The sequence below is a fragment of the Pezoporus occidentalis genome, unplaced genomic scaffold, assembly GCF_034315485.1.
Source record: "Pezoporus occidentalis ecotype Australia unplaced genomic scaffold, CSIRO_AGI_Poc_V1 ctg92, whole genome shotgun sequence".
In the NCBI taxonomy this organism is placed as follows: Eukaryota; Metazoa; Chordata; class Aves; order Psittaciformes; family Psittacidae; genus Pezoporus; species Pezoporus occidentalis.
Window position 1 is genome coordinate 2071995 of NW_026916284.1, and position 19711 is coordinate 2091705.

Consider the following 19711-nt stretch of genomic DNA (forward strand, 5'->3'; position numbering starts at 1 on the left):
GTTACCTGGTGAGGGTATGGAGGCAGTCCCAGAGGCAGAGCTCTGCTAAGCCTGAGCACAGCTGCACAAGCATCACTAGCCTGCCCTTGTTTCAAGGCACTTGTCTGAAGAAATAACTAATGAAAACTAGCAGTATCATGTTCAAAGTTGGTTTCCAATCATGCAGTGAACCCTGTAAGCATATAAAGATGCCCTGTACAACTCAGCAGCCTGCTTTTATTTTGGCTGTACTACTCCACATGCTTGCAGTGTCTAACCACATGCAAGTTTGCACAACTGACAGGAGACTGTTAAAATGACACTAAATACTTTACTTTTCTCATGTCCTGAAATCAGGATAGCTTCATGTCTTGCTGACAGCTTTGAAATACGTGTAACTTTCTGGACTGGACATTTTTATTGTTGAAACTAAATTCTGAAGCACGAACAGCACCAAGTTTTTTACGGAGGAAGGACCTCAGTGTTTATCTTTGCTCATGAAAGCGGTCTCAGTGACTTACAGAAAGTGAGCTTGAAAGACTAGACTCAAGCTGTGCTGTAAGTCAATACTGCATCGAGAGAAGGGAAGGGAGAAGAGATTATATCAGACTCGCATTAAAATGTCTCATTGTGTCCAACATCCTTCAAGTTTCCAAAACAAATCTAAGGCAAAGCGCTCCCATTTACCTGTGCAATAACTTCAGGGTCCATGGGCCGATGGTTGTTGAAGCTCTTGGACCTCCCTGCTGTCACAGTTTTCCGGATCTGGGGGCTGTCTATCCTGTTCTTCAGAGACGAGTGTCGGCTGATAGAATTGAGGCTGCCATGGCCACTGATGGAGCATTTATCTGGAACCTCCTTGGGAAGACTTTGGCTCATAATGGGCTGAGATGAGGGTCTGGAACCGGCTATGGCTCCTGGGGAGGCTGGTTCTGCCATTGAACTACCTAGTCCATGGCTCTCACTTTGACGGAAGGCTCTTCTGATGCTGCCTGACTCTGGTTTCTTTCTTTGCCTTCAGTCACAAAAGCAAAACAAATCAATACAAGCAGGTACATGTAACGGGCTGTCATTTGAAGATATCCCCCCAAAACAACACAGAGGACAATGGGAAGAGACATGAAGATGCCCAGATTACAAATGCACTCGGGATTTTAGGAGTCTTTGTGGAAACAGTAAAATCATTCCAGTTTAACACTTCTAACAACAAGACTGAGTTTCTGGCAGCTGTGCACATTCATAACAAAAACGGAGAACTCGGATGGAATTAACTTGGTCAAGAGGAAAAGGATTTATATTTGAACAAAAAAAACCCTCTGTGCCATCGACAGGTTTTGATGATGTGTTTTTATTACATTAGAAGAGCAGAGCTACAATTTTTGACTGGAGGACACAGTATAAGTCTACTAAGCTCCTGGCCCAAGGCATCAAGTTGTTATTTTCAGAGACTGATAAGCAAAGGACCCCTTAGTTTGGGGTTAATGACAATTTCCAGTATTTGCTGGTGGTAAGAGATGTTTCTTTTTCATTGCTTTAGCAGCATCACAAGGCATTATCTGTGTAGGGCTACAGATACACCAAAACATGATGTCAAATGGATGAGCTGGTCCAAACAATTTAGTTTCTACCCCAGCACCATGCGGTCTGACAGCACGATTCCACTCAAATCATATGAAGGCCAATGCAGCAGAATACTTTATGCCATAGGTCTGAAGCTTGGCATCCATTATACAGGGAAGGATCCATTTATATATAGCACCAGCCCCATGAGTAACTGCAAGAAAGTGTTAACTCCAGTAGGATTTTGGCATCCAAATAATAATTCAGTGGGTGGCACAACTGTCATTGCGAAACCATCTGATTTAATTTTGCTCAAGTCTGTTCACACATAGGTCAGAAGATTCATTCCTAAAGAAAAAACAACAAAATGAGTCTTATGCTACTATTGCTAAATATCAGTTTCCCTAGGAAAGGGAAAAAATACGGGAGTGGACATTACCCAGGCTGCTTAAAGGCACTACATACAACACTACACACAACACTACCAAAACCAGCAGATGCTGAAGCTCCAGCACAGGTCTGTTCATTATATACCCATAAACTAAGGACCAGGCTCTGTGTAGGACATGAGCAGGTCCAAACCTTTAAAAAGGATTCATTTCTGTTAATGCCTTCATAGATCACACTCTGTTACATTAACTGAAGGGTAAAAACATCCACTCCCATCATACTGCAATTTCATGTTAATATCTTTACTGCACAATAGAGATAGGTGGGGTTCTTTTACTACTAAGGAAATAATCAGAGAGATATGGGGGATAAGCCTGGTCCAGAATAAATCAATAACAGAACAAGGAATTTAGTCTGTTACTAGCTTAGTTACACAGGGGTTTTATTATGCTGAATGTTGGCTAAAGTAACCAATTGTGGTTGAGAAGGTAAAGTTAGCAACAGGGAGGTGTGTTGTTGCACTGCAAGCATATGGTTAGTAACCTAAGGTGAGAAGTGCTGGAGAAACAAAGAATGTTACAGGCAATGCCAGATGGTGGGCTGAGGCGCTGTCATTCAGCACGGGACGTGACACTCGTTTCTGAAGGAACTGCCGCCCACCCCATAAACTAAAGCATGTTAACTGTAAATGAGACATAACAAATCACAGGACAGGATAACAAATGGGAACACAGGATTACAAGAACTCATTCCGCTATTCCCCTCCCTTGCTCTGTGCGCTGAGCTTAGAAAATAGGACGTATTTGGGCAAGAGGGAACAGATGGCACCTTCGAGAGAGGGAGGAGAAGCCAGTGGGATTTTAAATGAGCATTGGCCACGCTGATGACACAGAAAGAGGGGACAGCAAAATGTGATCAAGTTAGAAGAGGGGGAAGCAGATTAAAATGGTGGCAGCGCTCATTAGTCAACCTTTGCCAGGGAAGGAGGTCTTTTCCTGGACCCATCACCAAGATGTGTACAGTTAAAGTATAAGAATGCAAGGCTGTTCTTACTTGTTGATGTTTGCAAGGTAAATATCTGCGACGTGACCCCCACTTGGGCAACTGGCACCAGCTCGAGCCGTCACTTTTTCTTCCGGTGGCTCAGAGTTTATTTCTATCTCAGACTTCGGACTGGATCTTTCAGAGGCACCATCCTCACTAGGAAGGAGGAGGGAAGGAAATCACAACCCGAACAGGACCAACAGCAGCGACTTTCAATCACAGCACTGCGAGCACACATACAGGACAACAGCACCGTGCTGGCATCTTTCTCTTAAGAGTTATTATTTGTCTTTCAAAGGAGAGAGCCTGATTTCTGATGGGCTTTCAAGGGTAACATACGTGTCTTGAACGACGATATACTGATGAGGAATAAGGCCGTCAATTCCATTGTGGCGTCCCTCCCACCAGTCATCTGAGGCCCGCTGATAGAGTAAGAGAGAAGCTCCTTTCTTAAAGGACAGCTCTCGTGCAGTCCTGCCAATGTAGTCGAACTTCGCTATCGCTTCTATGGGCTCACACTCTAGGAGATAGAAGGGAATAAACAAGAATTCACTAAACACTTGGGCTCAGGCAAGTATTCAACAGTTTAAACCTACCAGAAAACAGCCTCTTATGAGAGCATGGAAGAGGATAAAATGTTGCTTCTTAAGGCAGCAGAGGGTTGAAGCAGCAAGATTCAGAGGGGAACCCCTATAACAGGAGGATGTTGCTATTTCAGCATTTCCCTAATGTTTATGGGATGGACACATTCCCATTTCCCAAGTCAGAAACCACTTTCAGCAACTGAAATCTACCAGGGTGGAAGTGGCAATGGCAAAATTAGCATCCCAGTAACATAAAGCACCAAAGCTGAGGAGCAACCAGGTATGGTCCAGACAAAAGCCTGCCTGTGGTCTGCTTTCTTCAAGGCAGTTAAAGTAAACCTCCTGGGCAGGCAGGGGTTGTTATTGACATTTAGGGAGGGAAACATCCTCTCATTCCAAGCTGCTTCAGAAATAAAGCATCCATTCAGAGGGAAGTTTCGGCTGCCTGTGAGGTTCACCTGACCCAGGAGACCGGATTCAGGCTCTGTGGGAGGCTGTGCTATTCATCCATGGAGGTTAAGGAAAACATGCAGCGCCTCCAGGCCGTGGTCTGTGCAGGCTCAGGAGGGCAAGCTGCTCCCCCAGCACCGCACCATGCCCAGCACCGCTGCGCTGGGAGCTGCTTACCCTGCTCCGAATCCAACCGCTCCTGGAATCTGAACTACAGCCATGCTGCGTCTGCAAGCAGGCACTAATCTGGGTCCCTGCAGGACTCTGCTATGATACAGAGGGACAATATGGGCATTTAGACACTCAGGAAAGTCAATATGAAATTCATGTGGATTATTTTTGAGGCTTAGAAAGATCTGCCATTGGTTCAGCCTAAATACACATTAAGGCAGCTCCTGCTTCTAGGCAGGAATCAGGGGAATGGAGATGAGCTCAAGCACACAGCCCCAGCAGACTTCAGCCTCTAATTACTTTAAAGGAGCTTTAACAGAGCTGAGGAGTCCATGGAGATTGAGTTCTTCCCTGGAGAAAGAGATTTGTGGCTGCTCCTCCTGGACAGGGAAAAGAAGCCATTTCATACTGAGATCTCCTCTGCATCATGGAAGCTTCTGCAGTACAAGAGCCAGCCAGAAGGACTGAAAGGCCAAACATGAGCCACAGCTTTAACAACAGGGAGAGCATACGCTCCAGAACTACACCTTCAAGGCTGCCCACAGGCAGGCAAGGTAGTAACTGGGCTTGAAAAACTGGTGTAAATCCATCCATTACTAAACCAGGCAGCCAGGATTCAAATCACACATTCAGGTAAGCCTGTGGACAGCCTCACATGAACCCTGTTATCAGCCCTCAGCAACCAGGGGAAGATCTACAGAGGAGAGCCTGGCCCATGGCTGCAGCCTGCAAGAGCTGCCTTGCTCCAGACTCCCCAAAGCACATGGTTATCCGGGTTTGGCCCCTTCATTCCTCTTGCCTGGTCTGCCTCTGGAGACGGCTGCTTCCTAACACTAAGGAAAAGCTAACGCTGGGTTTTGGTGTCCCCTCCATTCACGAAGGGGATGGGACCTGGTAAATTCCATCTGTTTCATTAAGAAGTGTTTATTGTTCCAGATGAGTGCAGCACTCAGGTTTCTTATGTTTCCAATTTGCTTTTTAGGACTTTGGCTTTCATCCAGAGAAGTGATTTTAGCCTCTAATTTCCAGTAGCTTTTTCCTACTACACTTATGCTCAGAGAGAAGAAAGCTGTGTGAATGAAGAGCAATAAGGCTAAGCCAAACAACCATCCCTGCCAGTCTGACAGCCTGCACAGGAGAGCAGAGGCTTAAAATCTTTCCACTCATCCCCATAATTTAACAAACATACAACCAGCTTGTCTTGAAGCATTTCCGACCTCTGATGCCCGTCTCAAACCAGAGTGTCCACTCACTGGAGGCTGATGGTGAAGAGCTCTGGTGCTCTGCAAAACACAACCTCTCCCCCCACCCCAAAACTGATTGCTTCCTCCCACGAAGGCGGCTGGGAAGACAGATTTACTTTAGGGGGATGAGTGCCAGCCTCATGAAAGAGCTAAAGGAGCAAGTGCTTCCCATCTAAACACTGAAGGAGTGAGGAAAGCCTAACAAAAGGAGCAAGTGCTTCCCATCTAAACACTGAAGGAGTGAGAAAAACCTAACAAAAGGAGCAAGTGCTTCCCATCTAAACACTGAAGGAGTGAGAAAAACCTAACAGCATGTATGCTGCACCTCTGAGAAGTGTGCCCGAGGTGTGCCACTGCACAGCTCCATTAGAAGGGTGTGATACTCCTTAGCCAGCCCTTGCTCTGCTCCCTCTAAGAGATAGAGGCCCAGCTCCCTCCTCTGCTTCAGTGCCAAACGCTCCTTCCCAAATGCTTCCTATGGAATATTCCATGTAGGTTGCAGAACTCCATCCAATACGCCTCCAAATTTTACCTTGCTCGGGGCCCCCACGCAGTGTAGTTCCAGAGGCTGCAGAACTGTGTCCTGCTCTCATCTCTAACTGCTCACTTTCTCATCGTTGCACCCTCTTAGCCACAGAAGTGATCTAAAAACCCCATCAGAGACAATGCAAGTGCACACCAGCCTGCAGGCTTTAGTCCTGGGCTTTACAGTGCAGGATGAGTTAGCCTTTCCTTCATTACAGCAATGAAATTGCCCTTTCTATAGGTACAAACTCACAAAGGACATGTTCTCGTGGGTTTTTGAGAAGCTAACACTTTACAGAAAGAATATTGTTCAAGTGAACTCATGTTTCATTCCTGCAGGCTTTGTGTTTCCTTCCAACAACCTTGGTGAGGAGTTGCTGTGACAGTGCTTGACCTTGCTGAGGGAGAATGGATCTCCAGCATTGCAAAGCAGTGCTCAACATCCTTTACTTTGTTACTGCTGCGTGAACACCATGAAGCCAGCAGGAGCACAGGAACGCCATAGGAAAGGGTTGTTAGGCAACTGCTGCAGCAAAGAGAGCAAAAAGCAGCACAGAACATGGCAGGGCTATCGAAAACATTCCTGAAGGCCATCTCAAAAAGGATGCCACCTAATTCTAAGGGAATGCTCCCTGCTCCGCACCTTCACAGCTGAGGCCATCACAAGTAAAGCCACCACAGAACAACTGCAGGGGGCCAAACCACAAGAATAAAACCATCTTGTGCCCTGCTTTGGTCAGTTTGCTTTACGCGCTGGTCAGTATTCTGGGGATCACCATTTCACACCAGTAACATAACCTTTTCCTCTGCTCTGCATGGGGCTCATGGATACAGCCATTTCCCATCACAGGAGGCAGCTTTGGAAGCACCCATCACAGATACTCAAGGACTGAAGCATCACCTTTTCCTTAGGAAATACCACAGAATCCCAAGCATTGGCACCCCTTTTTACCGCTCACATAACAGAGTCTCCCCAAGGAGACCCGACGAGAGAGGACCCTCTACCCTAAAACCTGGCTCTCAGTGGAAGACAAACAGGTTCTGATTTTATTTTGCTTGCTTCCTTAAAGCAGAACCAATGGGGCTCAAAGCCCTCCCAATCCCCTCACCAAGGCTTCCCAAATGAGAAATGCCTGGCACCACCTGATGGGAGTGCTGAAACACATCCAGCCTTTGGCTCTCCAACTCTAGGATCCTTCTAGGATACAGACGAGCTCAAACAGTCATGCTAAGATGAGATGCCCTTGAAAAGAAGGTATACTTTCAAAATAAGATTGCAAGGATTCCTGTTGATCCTACACTCTTCTACTTCTTGGCATCAAATGCTGCAGGTGACATTTCAAGTGCCTAATCTAATTTAAACTCTGATTTGGATTTCATCTTGAACTTAAATTGCATGGCACTGTCTTCTCTGCCTCCCCCACAGCAGTTTAGCACCAGTTAACCAAGCAGCTAATAGACTCCACATACCATCATCACTGGTGTGGTGTTCGGTCGTAACGTCCTGAACAGAGTCTTCTGTTGAGGCTCTCTCCCCATGAGGGCTTTCACTACAGGAGAAGGGAACAGAGACGGTGATTTACACTGGTAGAAATTGAGGTTCCTCATCTACAGCAATCAAAGGTAACCAGGAACATCTATATCAGAAGTCAGAGAATCACAGAACGGTGTGGGTATGAAAAGGCCTTAGGATCACCCATGGCAGGGACACCTCACACGAGACCATGTCGCCCAAGGCTCTGTCCAACCTGGCCTTGAACACTGCCAGGGATGGAGCATTTACCACTTCTTTGGGCAACCCATTCCAGTGCCTTGGCACCAATACCTGGGTTCCTCTGCCACACGCACTCTGTGGATGCATTTGCACGTACTTAAGTTAGTGTGAGTGAAACCCAAGTTTTCATGTGATCAAGCCAAGTGAACACCTTCATTACAACCTTCTTGTGCGCTACCAGGAGAGTCCAACTTCAGGTCTTATAACCCAGGCCTCTGGAGACGTTGAGAGGTCAGACAGCATGCTGGGTCTAGCTCCTCTCTGCCACACCAGAATCCCACCCTCAGCTGTACTCTCCATTGTAAACAGCCCGTTAGGTGACTGATGAGAGAGCTGCCACTTCCTGAGGGAAATGATGTCTCAATTCAGAATGATATTTCCAGGTCTGAAATACTTCCATTGCCATCTCCCCCCTTCCCTTTTATCACAAACTTAAATTGTCCCATTCATTTCACCAAACAGCTCCCACAGCCGGATTAACTTCCTGAAATCTTTATCCACAGAGCACCTAAACCACCAAGAGTACTCCTTTATGAAGGAAAGCTTTGACAGGATCAATAGACAAGTGGCAACCAAAGGTTATGTTTTGGTAAGAAGCTCCATGAGCAGTGCCCTTGGGACAGGAGCAGAGAGGAAAAGCAAAAAAGAAGCCTTTATGCTACTTAATAAAGTTACAGAAGAATTTGAAGCCAAATGGAAGTCCCAAGAGGAACACAGCATTGAGGGCTAAAGTTTCACACAGACTGTGAAGTAATGATGCATACAGCCAAAACCCACGTGCCTCTTCCTATCCATGCCTCCAACAGCACTTTCCACCAAAACCATCCCTGTCCTTGCTGCAGACTGAGTCTCTCTATCACGTGAGCCCTGGGATACACTCATAGAATGGTTTGGGTTGGAAGGGACCTTAAAGCTCACCTACTCCCAACTCCCTGCCATGGGGTGAAACCCAGCCACCCAGGGCTTCCCATTGCAGCATCCCAGGTTAAACAGGGCTTGGAGCAAGCTGCTCTAGTGGAAGGTGTCCCTGCCTGTGGCAAGGGCTTGGAACTGGATGAGCTTTAAGGTCCTTTCCAACCCAAACCATTCTGGGATTCTGTGATTCAGCTGAAGTCAAGGATTCTCTCTGCTGCTTTGCACACTCTGTGGTGAGAAGCCCTATGGGCGATAACTAACAACTATCTAAATACCAGGCCTATGAGAAGGCTTGAATGGGAACCAGATGCTTCTTCCTGGCTTTAAGCAGTCCCCTCTTGCTTGCTTCTACCCTCCTCTCCTTAATAGGTTCTCAGGTCTGGGTGGTCAGGAAAGGCAATGAATGCCTTCAGAAAATCACTGTTACCTTCCAGGACATTTTGCCTCCTACATGCTCAAGTGAGGTGTCACCCATGCTGAACATGTCACATTCTGATTCCCTTCACCTTATGGGACAAAACCTCTTGGCAAAGTGGATGTGTTTCCTGAAGGTCACAACGATTCTTCCCTTTCATTTTCTCTACAATTCCCTCACATATAACATCAGTTAAAAACATCAGAGTAAGGGGTAAAATTAACAGCACTTCCAAAAGAGGTTCTGGCAAGTGTGCTGCACGCAGCAGTTAGCCTGGAGGAGCCTCTCCTCACCCGTGTACGTGGAGCAAGCTGACAGTCAAAGCTATCCTGAAGCAAGCTGGGCAGACAAGGCTTGCTCTGTCACCAGAGTGCCTGCCTTTCAAAACTGCATTTATTTCAGCATAGGAAAATAATCATTTGCATTCCTGGGACACGGGGGGAGGGAAGGGGAGCTGGGGGGAGAAGCAGGACACAAGCTAACATTCCTCCTTTTCAGAGGGAGAGAGCAGCTTGGCCGGTAGGAAAGCAAACACCTCCTTTCCTTCCCCCACTCCCCAACCTTCCACCCCAGATGACAGGAGCCGCGCTGCCTGAATTGCTTCCAGATGTGCCTCTCCAGCTGCGCACGCGGCCAGGCCCCGGGAGCTTTAAGCTGGATGGAAATGGTGATTTTGCATTCCTGCCTCTTCCCTCCCCCACCAGCAGCTCTGCCCTGGAAATTAAACCGTGGCACAAGCTTTCCAGGTTCAGCTGCGAGTGACCCCTGTGTCTGAAGCAAAGGCGCTCAAGACAAGCAGGGAAAAAGGCAAAAGCAGGAGAGCAAACAAAGAAAGAAGGGGAAAAAAACAGAAATAATGGCTTAAAGAAGGTTGGTTTTGGCAGCTAATAAATAAATATCCACCCATTCATCTCCTCCTCTCTCCTACCAGTAATCCTCGGTGTTTCCACCTCTGCTATACACTGGTCCCTCCAGTTCCCTCGGTCCCGGGAAGATGTTCTCATGTTGGATGATGATGGTTTTGATCAATTCATTGACATGAGCTTGGCAAGAGACTTGATCATGACCTTCAGGCACAGACATGAGCGTTGGCCCAAAGCAGATGGCTAAATTGTAGGGATCCATCATGTTCTCTTCACTGAACTGAGATAAACTGCAAAGAAGACAGAAGTGGGGAGGAGTGTTAAGAGCAGAAAACATCATCAACGTCATCATCATCATCATCTGCTATCATCATGCATCACCACAGCTGAGCTTGGAAGGTCTGCTTTGTGCTTTCTGCACCTAAATGATATCCACTTTCATTTCTGGAACTTCTTTGACATTGCTTTCATATCACTGGGATGAATTCTGGCAAGGCTCATACACCCAGGACAACAGGTTCAAAAGCAAGCTACGGTGGCATTTGTACCTTGCAGCAATGTTAAGGTTGGTTCTGCCATTCATCCCATTTATCCCAAGGGCCACGGTGCTCCCAAGGATACTCACTGATTGAGGAATGCAAAGAGGTATCTCATTACAATCAGAGTGGTCTTCGGCAGGTTCAGAAGCACCTTCCGGATGTGGAGCGCTCGCTCTTGTAGATTATCCATTGCTGAAGGGAAGAAAGAGCCACACCGAGTCACCCTACCTGCAGCCTGCCACCGAGTCCAACCACAACCAGCGTCCTACGACGGTTCCTGCACAGCTGAGTTAGGTGAGCAGCCAACAGAGCAGCAGCAGGATGAAAGATCCTCCAGCACTGCTCAGCAGCAGAACCTGCTGCAAAGAACCTTTGACAATGAAGGTTCCTCAACACTTGGAACTTCACTGCAAGTTCCTTCCTAGCGTGGGAGCACTGGATGTCATCTGTCTCAACAATGGCACAATAGCTCATTCAAGTTAGCTCAGAAAGGTGGGCGTTTAAAACAGAAACTGTACAACACTCAGAGGAGAATTAACATAGCTACAGGGTGAGGCAAAAAGCTCTGTGTGCAGCAGCTGCTGAGAAAGAAGTGGGCAGCATAAATCATCTCAAGAAGGGAGAAGTGATTTGGAAGCACATTTTACTTTTCATATAATGTGAATTCAGCCCTGTAAATGCATTTATCAGGAGAAGAAAACCATGAGCTGTTTTAGAAGCACTTATCTTCTGCTTTACTTCAAAGGCTGCCACTGCAAAGGCCATGTCACTATAAGACTTGCATAATAGGATCATTCTTTGATTCTGAAGGACACGGCAATAGTCAGGCCATTTAAAATAAGGCTGCTCCCAGACAAACCCCACAAACCTATCAGAACCACCTGTGAAACCATCCAGAATATTAACAACTTGACTGGGACTGCCCTCCTGACTGATATTCTTGAACAGGAGTCAAGAGATGGCCCCTCATGGGTATGAAGCTAAGGGGTAGACAACTGCTGCCTTGCCAGCTGAAGAGATGTCGTGGTCCCAGCATGTACCAGCATGGCAGCAGCCATACAGCAACGTGCATCTAACAACACAAAGGAAAGCACCCAGAGCAAGAAACCTGCTTCTGATGCCTTCTAATGAGAGGTCTTATAGGTTATTTTTCACAAGTCAATGTTTTGGGTTTATTCTGTTTTAAAAAGAATCCTATCACAAAGCAGCATCTCAAAAAAATCCATGACAAGCCCTTGAAATCTGTTCATTTCTATCTCCTTGCTCATTCATAGCAAAATTGCTAGGAGAGGAAGGCTGGCTGCGAGCAGGGAACTGTCCAGTCTGTGGCTAACAGAGACCAGGATCCACTGCAACACAAACCCAACCAAAGGAACCACACAAAGCTCATTCTGCAGTCAGGAAAAAGGGGAAGAGGAGGAGAAAGAAGTGGGAGATGAGAAAAATGAATCTGATTTCTTTTCAGCTCTTCATATACTTACTGACACAGGCAATCAGATCATGAAAGATGTCCTTGGGGAAGAGAGGGTGCTCCAACCCTCGAAAATAGAGCTTCAGAACTCCTGCTATTGAGTCCATGTCATGGTCATTCTGGTCCCCAGCCAACGGATCTTCCCCTTTGTGACAAGCAAAGAAAAGCAGGCAAGAAAAATCAGAATAGTGGAGAGAAGCACCAGACTGGAAGGATGCACCTCAGCTGGAGAACAGGATTTATGCAGCACAAAGTCAATCCCACCTACTCCAACTGCACCACCAGCACCTACTGCTGAATTGGCTGGGGTGGGGGGGAGTGTTTCTGACAGATAATTTGTTGCTGCAGATATGCCACAGTTTGTCTGGATTACAAAAGAAAAGATGCCCACTTAAGGGGTTGTTCCTTAGGGAAAACTCCCTATCAGATATAATTAGATTTAATGATGGGGCAATCCTCAAATTGAAGCTATATATATCCATTATGTGACTGAAATTACCAAAGCTTGCCTATTATCTTAGTAACACACCGGATAATAAATGGGCTACTACAAACCCGAGCATTATCCTTGATATTAACTGCCACCAAGGGTTCTGGCTGAAGTAATAAACTGCAGAGACATTATTGTTAGCTTTGTCACTTCTGTATATCACATGCTTTATGGAGACAAGCAAGATGAAGTAAAGAAATATAACATCACCTTTTTATTTCTGCATGTTAGTGCAGGAACAACTGCCTCCGTTCCCAAAATGACTGGTATTGGTTTAATGTGAAAAGGGGTCTGACTCTGATAGAAAGCCTTCACCTTCCGCTTATGAGACACATTCTGCTTTCCCTAGTCTTGAGGATTTTCATTCTCAGGTAGATGGAGAGGAAGACAGGGGAAATGAGATGCCACATTTCACACATACTGTTCAGTAAATGCCTCTCTTCTTAAAAGCAAAATAAACTTGCTATGCCTCATTAAAACCTGTCTCTCAAGCACAGAATACACTAACTCTCTTTTTTAGTGATGTATTCAGGGAACTGACACAAGTCCTGATGTTTCCAGTGACCCAAGGAGGACTGGGGAGGCAGGCTGTGAGAACTGCCTGAAGATCCAGTCCCTTGAACCTGCCCAGCCAGAAACTGATGGGTCTGGAGGCTCCCAGCCATTCTCTGCCTGTGTAGGGCATGGTTCTTCACATCCCAAATGCAATCTATTAAAAGCTGTGTCAGGTTAACTGTGTCTTGAAATGCACTCTCTCCCTTGCTGACATTTAGAATAAATGTAGCTTAGCTGTGCCTCAGTAACACAGAAAACATCAAATTCCCCCCTCCAGCAGCCAGCCTATTTGCAAAGAACAGGGGGAGAGGGTAGGGAAATGCAGTTACACCCCATAATGAAATTCTCTATAGCCTTTCGTGTTACAAATAATCAATAAGCTATCAGACACCAGAGAAGATTGAATTCAGAGCATTTATTATACAGACACTCTACAAGATATAAAGCATAATGCCAAACAAGTGAGTGTTCAAGGTTAATGAGCACTGGGGAGGTGTTTGGGCTGGGCTCACTTAGGAAACACAAGAATCAAAGGAAGCAAATCTCACAAGCTGCATTCAAACCAGGCCTTTCTAGGAGAAATTCACACATTTGGCAATAACTTCTCAGATATTGGAACAGATCAACCTTACCTCTCTCAAATGCATTTTTTATGTCATTCACTTCAACTTGTGACCCAGACACTCGGAATATTCCTTCATGCTGCAAACCTGTAAGATGAGATGTTGATAACAGTAAGATAAGATAAACTGGCACCTTCATCAGCTATTAGCCTAGATGAGAAAGGAAGCATAAGTAACACAGGCAAAAAACCCACCGTATTTTCCTTGTATGTCCGGGCATGTTCAGAATATGTAAAAATAGAACTCAGCATATAGAGAAAATACATTAACCCTTCTTTGTAACCTGACAGAGTACCCGGGTTCCAACAGCCACATGATATCTCCTGCCCTGAAGGGTCCCCAAAGGATTTTACAACCCACAGAAAGTCATAAACTAACAGTGTATCAGCCAGAGGTAAAATATGGCCAACTACACAAGGAAGCACCTTATTTTGCAAAGGCCCAGAGCAAATCAGCCACTTGAAACAGAAGCATTTAATTACCCCAGCCTGACCTCCTATCTAGGCTTCGAGGGGAGTCTTTAAGCCACTCCTGCTAAAAAGGAAGCATTAGCAACATCAGAAAGCCCAGTTATAAAGGGGTCAGCTGCGACACGCTGCTCTCAACAGTGAAAAGAAACAACCCCAAGTGCAGGGAAGCAAGAAGGAAAATGACATTCATCCCACACCTACCCAGCGACACACTGCAATTGTCAGTCAGGCTACCTCCAACAACGCTCCTTCCTGCAGCGTGCGTGCGTGCGTGAGGCAGCTTTAGCACTGCTGCTGCCTAACACGGGCTTGTGGTATAAAAATCCCACCCCTTCTAAGTCCAAGCTGCACCTCTGTGCCATGACCTGACACTCAGCGCAGGAATCAGGCAGATTTTCCCACAGACTCAACGAAGTTCACCCAGGAATAAGAGTCTAAACCTCCTGATGTGTAGATGGAGGCCCTCAGTGACCTGGTTTAGAGGTGGCCTTGCAGTCCTGGGGTAAAGGTTGGACTTAATGACGTTAAAGGTCTTTTCCAACGTGCCCCATTTGTCATGCCCAGTTCTCACTGCAATGTGGTTTCAATGATTTTCCCAGCTAATGTCCAAGTACGGCCTTAATGAAGGATTAAAGTAAAGATGATGAGAATGGGACTCGAGATTAGAGTTTCTAATCTGGTAATTAAACAAGGAAAATGAAATGGGACCCAGTACTTGACTCTGTTGTGCTTAATGAAGATAAATTCCATCCCTTTCTACATATGTTAATTCATAGCTGATTTCCATGCTCCTAACAAATTATACCAATTAAAAATGAAAGCAAATTACAATAAACATATAAAATCTTTATGCATCCATGGCTGTGAAGTTAACCTTGGAAACAGGTATAAATCATCTCACTGTGGCAATGAGCAAGCAATTAATTCACTACTTGACCTCCTACAGTGTGTTCCTCCTCCTCTAAGAAAAGCATTGATTGCTGGTGCTGAAGGCCACACTTCAGGGCTCAAAACAAGGTGAGCGGTGGTGAGGCACGAGTGGTATCTGAGGCTGGGAACCTTATTTTACAAGAAGCAAAGGGATATTGCTGGAAGAACAGCATTTTCAAGGATCCCCTTTGACCATAAACTCACCGTGTCTGCTAATGAATCGTATGCAGCTCTCCACGACCAGGGGAATGGCTTGTGAGGAATCCTGGAGAGAAGGATTTAAACAAGAGCAGTCAGAACGCAGAGCAATGGTAAACGTGGAGAAAAGAAGAAGAATGGAAAGCAAAATCATCCTCTCATTTGCCACCTTCTGCTTCCAGGCAGTTCCAGATGTGTTTAGTGAATAGCCCAGCAGTGACTGCCGTCACAACCCATTCAATAAGGTCCTTGCTCACAGCAAACAGTTGTCAGTTCAAGGCCCCGGCGCAGTAACATCTTCTAGATGGCCCGTTTCCAGCTTATACAAGATTCAGGATGGAAATGTGCCTTTACACTTTGCTGGTCTCTGCCTCACAGATTACTTTCCAGACAACTGAATTTCTGCAGTGGCTGCAGTTATTCCTCCCATTTTGGGGAACAGCAACTGAACTGCTGCAGTCTGCTTAAGGTCAGATGGCAGTGAGTAAAATTACCATGTGATTAATACTTGAAGTGTCCGTTTCTGTAGTAGGAACTCGCAGAGAATCACATATTCTGGGTGCCCAGCAGAGATTAACCTCTCCAAGCAGTTCTAAATGTTAGGTGCCAATCCCAAAACCCCATTAATCCCCATTAAGCTACTGCGAGCTATGGGTTCAGGGTTTGCAAAAACATCACTTTCTAATTCAGGTTTCCAAACCAGAGGCAGAATATGCTCCTGAGACACCTCAAAAGCTACCTGTGGAAATGGCAATCACAGCACACACGGGATTCATTTTCAGCATAGCTAAGGACCATTTTAGAGCAATTAGGGACAACAATTAAGCTTAATAAATGAGAAAGGTCTGACTCTGCACATCAAAACTGCAACTTGCTCTCTTACTTCATTTCCAGTGTACAAAGAGCCTAAAAAGTACAAAGCAGTCCCTCAAGACAGACTGTATGAAAGACAATTCCAAGCCAAATTTTATCTTTACAGCATTAAGAAGAAATACTTTGGTTTTTTCCCTATCGCAAAGAAACACATTTGAGCTCATCAGGTACTGAAGAGTAACAGATTATCCACCACAGCCAGGGAAACAAAGCATCCCTGCTGTAAGTGCTTCTTACTAGAAGGGGGAATGGCTTGAACCTGCCCGAGGGGAGACTGAGCTGAGCTCTCAGGCAGAAGCTCTTCCCTGTGAGGGTGCTGAGGCGCTGGCACAGGGTGCCCAGAGAAGCTGTGGCTGCCCCATCCCTGGCAGTGCTCAAGGCCAGGTTGGACACAGGGGCTTGGAGCAAGCTGCTCCAGTGGAAGGGGTCCCTGCCCGTGGCAGGGGTTGGAGCTGGAGGAGCTTTAAGGTCCCTTCCAACCCAAACCATTCCATGAGTCCATGACTCATGTAAGAGAGGGAGGAAGGATAAAAAGCACTTGCTTGCTTTCCCTCTGTCCTCCCCTGCACACACATCCCTGCTTGGTTACTTGAGGAAATGTTTGTTACCTGCTTCCTTACGGTGGAGCTGCGCCTGCCGCTGGGGAGAGCCGAACCACCCATGGGTGCAGGAGGGAAAAACAGAAGAGAAAAGTCAAGATAATCCTCTACCATCCCCATCTGTCCGGTCGGAATTCCACACCACATGTATTTTGGAGGAGGGAAGGAGCCAGACAGACAGGTCAACCACAGGACTTAGTCTCATTCAATTCACAGCATTTCAGACAGATTTTAAGTAAGTTTCTATCACTAAAAACCTGGAATAGGCACCAGGGAGTCAGTCCACTGCTTTGACAAAAGATTACCCTCGACATTCTATTTCCAACCACATGTAAACCTGTCCCATAGGGCTCCTGGTTGAAGATGGAGTTTGTTATCAGTTGCTCAGAGCTGTGCTCCAAAAGAGCTGCTCCATGGAGGGGAGAAGCAGGTGGGAGCAGGCTGGTTCCTCCAGTGCTGCTAACAGCTTCCACTGGGGAACCCTCAAACACAGCACACACCAACCAGGCTAAGCCATCGTGGTCTCAGTTATTTTTGTGGGTAGACATTAATTGTAGAAAATAGGGTAAATAAGCCATGCTTGGCCAGGATTCTTCCCTCCAAATCGATTACTGGGGTTGAAAATTCCTAGAGTAGCTTGTAAAAATGAAGCATGAGGGATAATAGGAGAGAGGCCCTATTGTAGCACTGAAGCCAGTTCCCTGCTCGGGTAGATGGATGCTGAATTCTAAATCAGGTGATGAGAAGTGTGATTTTTTCAAAGGCTGTACAGTGTATTAATACAGAGGAAATTCCTTTTATCCCAATCAAAACCTGAATGAAGAGAAAGAAATGCGATTCCATGGGCTGTCACCGACAATAAGGTCTCTTTTAAGCTATTAGCAGTAATGATTCTGTGCTATTTAAAAGTGTTTCATGATGAATAATATTTTATTATTACAGATGTCAGGCTCTAATTAGGCCCTGTCAGCTTTGCTTTGCTGGAAGGAATGTGAAAAGTAGTAATGACTCCAGATCGGTAGCAATCACCTTCCTTTTGTTAACAAGGCAGGATGATGCACAGCCCCTGCTCCAGCTCCTCGTGCCCAGCAGAGCTCCTGGAATCCATCAATTTGGAGATGGAGATTCGTTATGATTTAGCACAAGCCCATGAGAAGAAGCTTAGTTAAGGTTTTGTGATTAGAGCTAATTATAAACGAAAAGTTCCATTCTCCACAACCTCTACAGTGCTACAATCCAGGGAGTGTCAATGGGATGAAGAGCTTTCCAATTTGTTTAGGGATGTGGATCTGCTAAAGCCAGTCCAGAGGAGGCCATGGAGATGGCAATCCAGGGTCCCAACAAGCAAGGGGAGGTGCTTAAGCAGGTTCTGCATCAAAAGAAATACTCCTTACTCACCCAACCACAGCTTACTAAACAGATCCATAAGATTACTTGCACTGACGCAAGTAATTGTGATGGTATTCAAAGCTGTATGAACTAGCAGGGACTTGCTTATATATTAGCTAAATAAGTATTTTTAACCAACAGATACAGATCCTGGGCTGGTAATAGATCTAGAATGGTAGTTTGGCCTTAAAACATCATCCCCTGAGCCACACCTACCTGGCAAGGGAGCAGTCAGTCCGTTGACCTGGTAAGAAGACAAAGAAATACAGCATTAGGAATGGAAAAAATACTTTCTACAGCTTTGCAAAGCCAGGTTTGGAAGGAGATGGAGGAGAAAAGCCATTGGAGATGGAGGAGATAAGCCATTGGAAAGGGAGGAGGCATCTCTGGGGAGCTGGACAGGGGTTCCTCCCCGCAGGAGCACTGCTGGGGAGAGCACAGAAGCCCATCCCCACGCTAAGGACTCCTGTTAATGCAGCAGCGTTTTAATAACAGCACAAGGAAAGCGACCCAGAAAACTTGTGCTATTGGGAATTGTCCAGGCAAGGCCTTCTGCTGGTGCAGATCATCATCAGTGAAACCACACTGATTTACAACAGCTTAAAAATCCCCCTTCCCTACGGCTGCCTTCCTGCTCCTGGGGAGCTGGAAGAATGAACGAGGGAAACGTCTAATTGCTGATGGCTGACAATTAGCTGCACGCATCTTGATAGCCACTCTCCTCTCCCCACGTAGAGCCAAAACAGTGCATAATTGACAGGAAAATGTTATTCCAAAGCAGCATTTCCAGCCACCTGTCCCATTCCTATCATAGAATATTCATGTATAAAAATGACATGGCTACGGCAACAGCAAGGGGCTCCTACAGAAGGGTGACAAATGTGTACGGTATGCAGGGACAGAATTATTGTAGCTAGGAAGACTTGATGCTATTTTTATTACTGGAACTTGTCATCTTTAGATCCAGGTAATTTGCAAGAGGACTAATAAATGTCACCTGAGGATGGGCCAAAGAAGAAGAAGAATTAGAAGAAACCCATGCATTTTGCAGCGACTGAGGACACGCAGCTCATTTTTCACTAAGGTTCTAATCATGCTCCGGGGACTTGTGAAGGGAATTTTATTTGTCCATTTCCCAATTAAGGGGCATTTTATGGATAAGTCTAGGCACGGTCCCCACTTTGTATCATTAACCTGCTAATGTGGGCTTGGAGCTGTAATGTACCTCCCTTTGATCTCACTGATGACAAAGTGAGCTCTCGCTGACACACACTGGGTCCCTTCACAGGGGGACTGAGGAAGCTCTGATTTGCAAAGCAGCTACATGAAAACAGAAGCAGCCTTCAAATCTGCATTGCAATACAGGAATCACATTTAATTTCCTCTTCTTTTCCCCCACCACAGCTTGAGATGGATTCAAAGGGCAGGCAGGTTAAGAGGAAACAGGGCTCGGTATGCAGAGGTCAGCTATGATCCAGGAATGTGATTAGTCACAGGGCAGCCTGGGTGTCACTTGATGATATTTAGAAGCAAAAGCAAAATACCCTAAGGACACAGATCTTTGGCTTCAGCCACCCTTTCTACAGCTGAAGAGATGAGCAGCTTTAAACAATAAAGCTCAAAATGATGCCAACATCCCTTACCTTGTGCTTTTGGTCTG

General features: G+C 45.9%; 1 protein-coding gene across 5 annotated transcripts in view; it reads right to left on the minus strand.

The window, feature by feature from the left end:
• SRGAP2 (SLIT-ROBO Rho GTPase activating protein 2) overlaps positions 1–19711 on the minus strand; it is a 92887-nt gene that overhangs the window by 7757 nt on the left and 65419 nt on the right. For 3 of the 5 annotated variants that reach the window (XM_062605406.1, XM_062605405.1, XM_062605404.1), the window contains 11 exons: positions 18268–18295; positions 16672–16702; positions 15197–15257; positions 13602–13679; positions 11935–12069; positions 10540–10645; positions 9980–10204; positions 7418–7497; positions 3313–3493; positions 2983–3129; positions 667–994 (listed from right to left, as the gene is read on the minus strand). In XM_062605406.1, coding sequence (XP_062461390.1) covers positions 667–994; positions 2983–3129; positions 3313–3493; positions 7418–7497; positions 9980–10204; positions 10540–10645; positions 11935–12069; positions 13602–13679; positions 15197–15257; positions 16672–16702; positions 18268–18295 — 1400 coding nt within the window. The other 2 variants (XM_062605407.1, XM_062605408.1) reach the window with 2 other exon arrangements.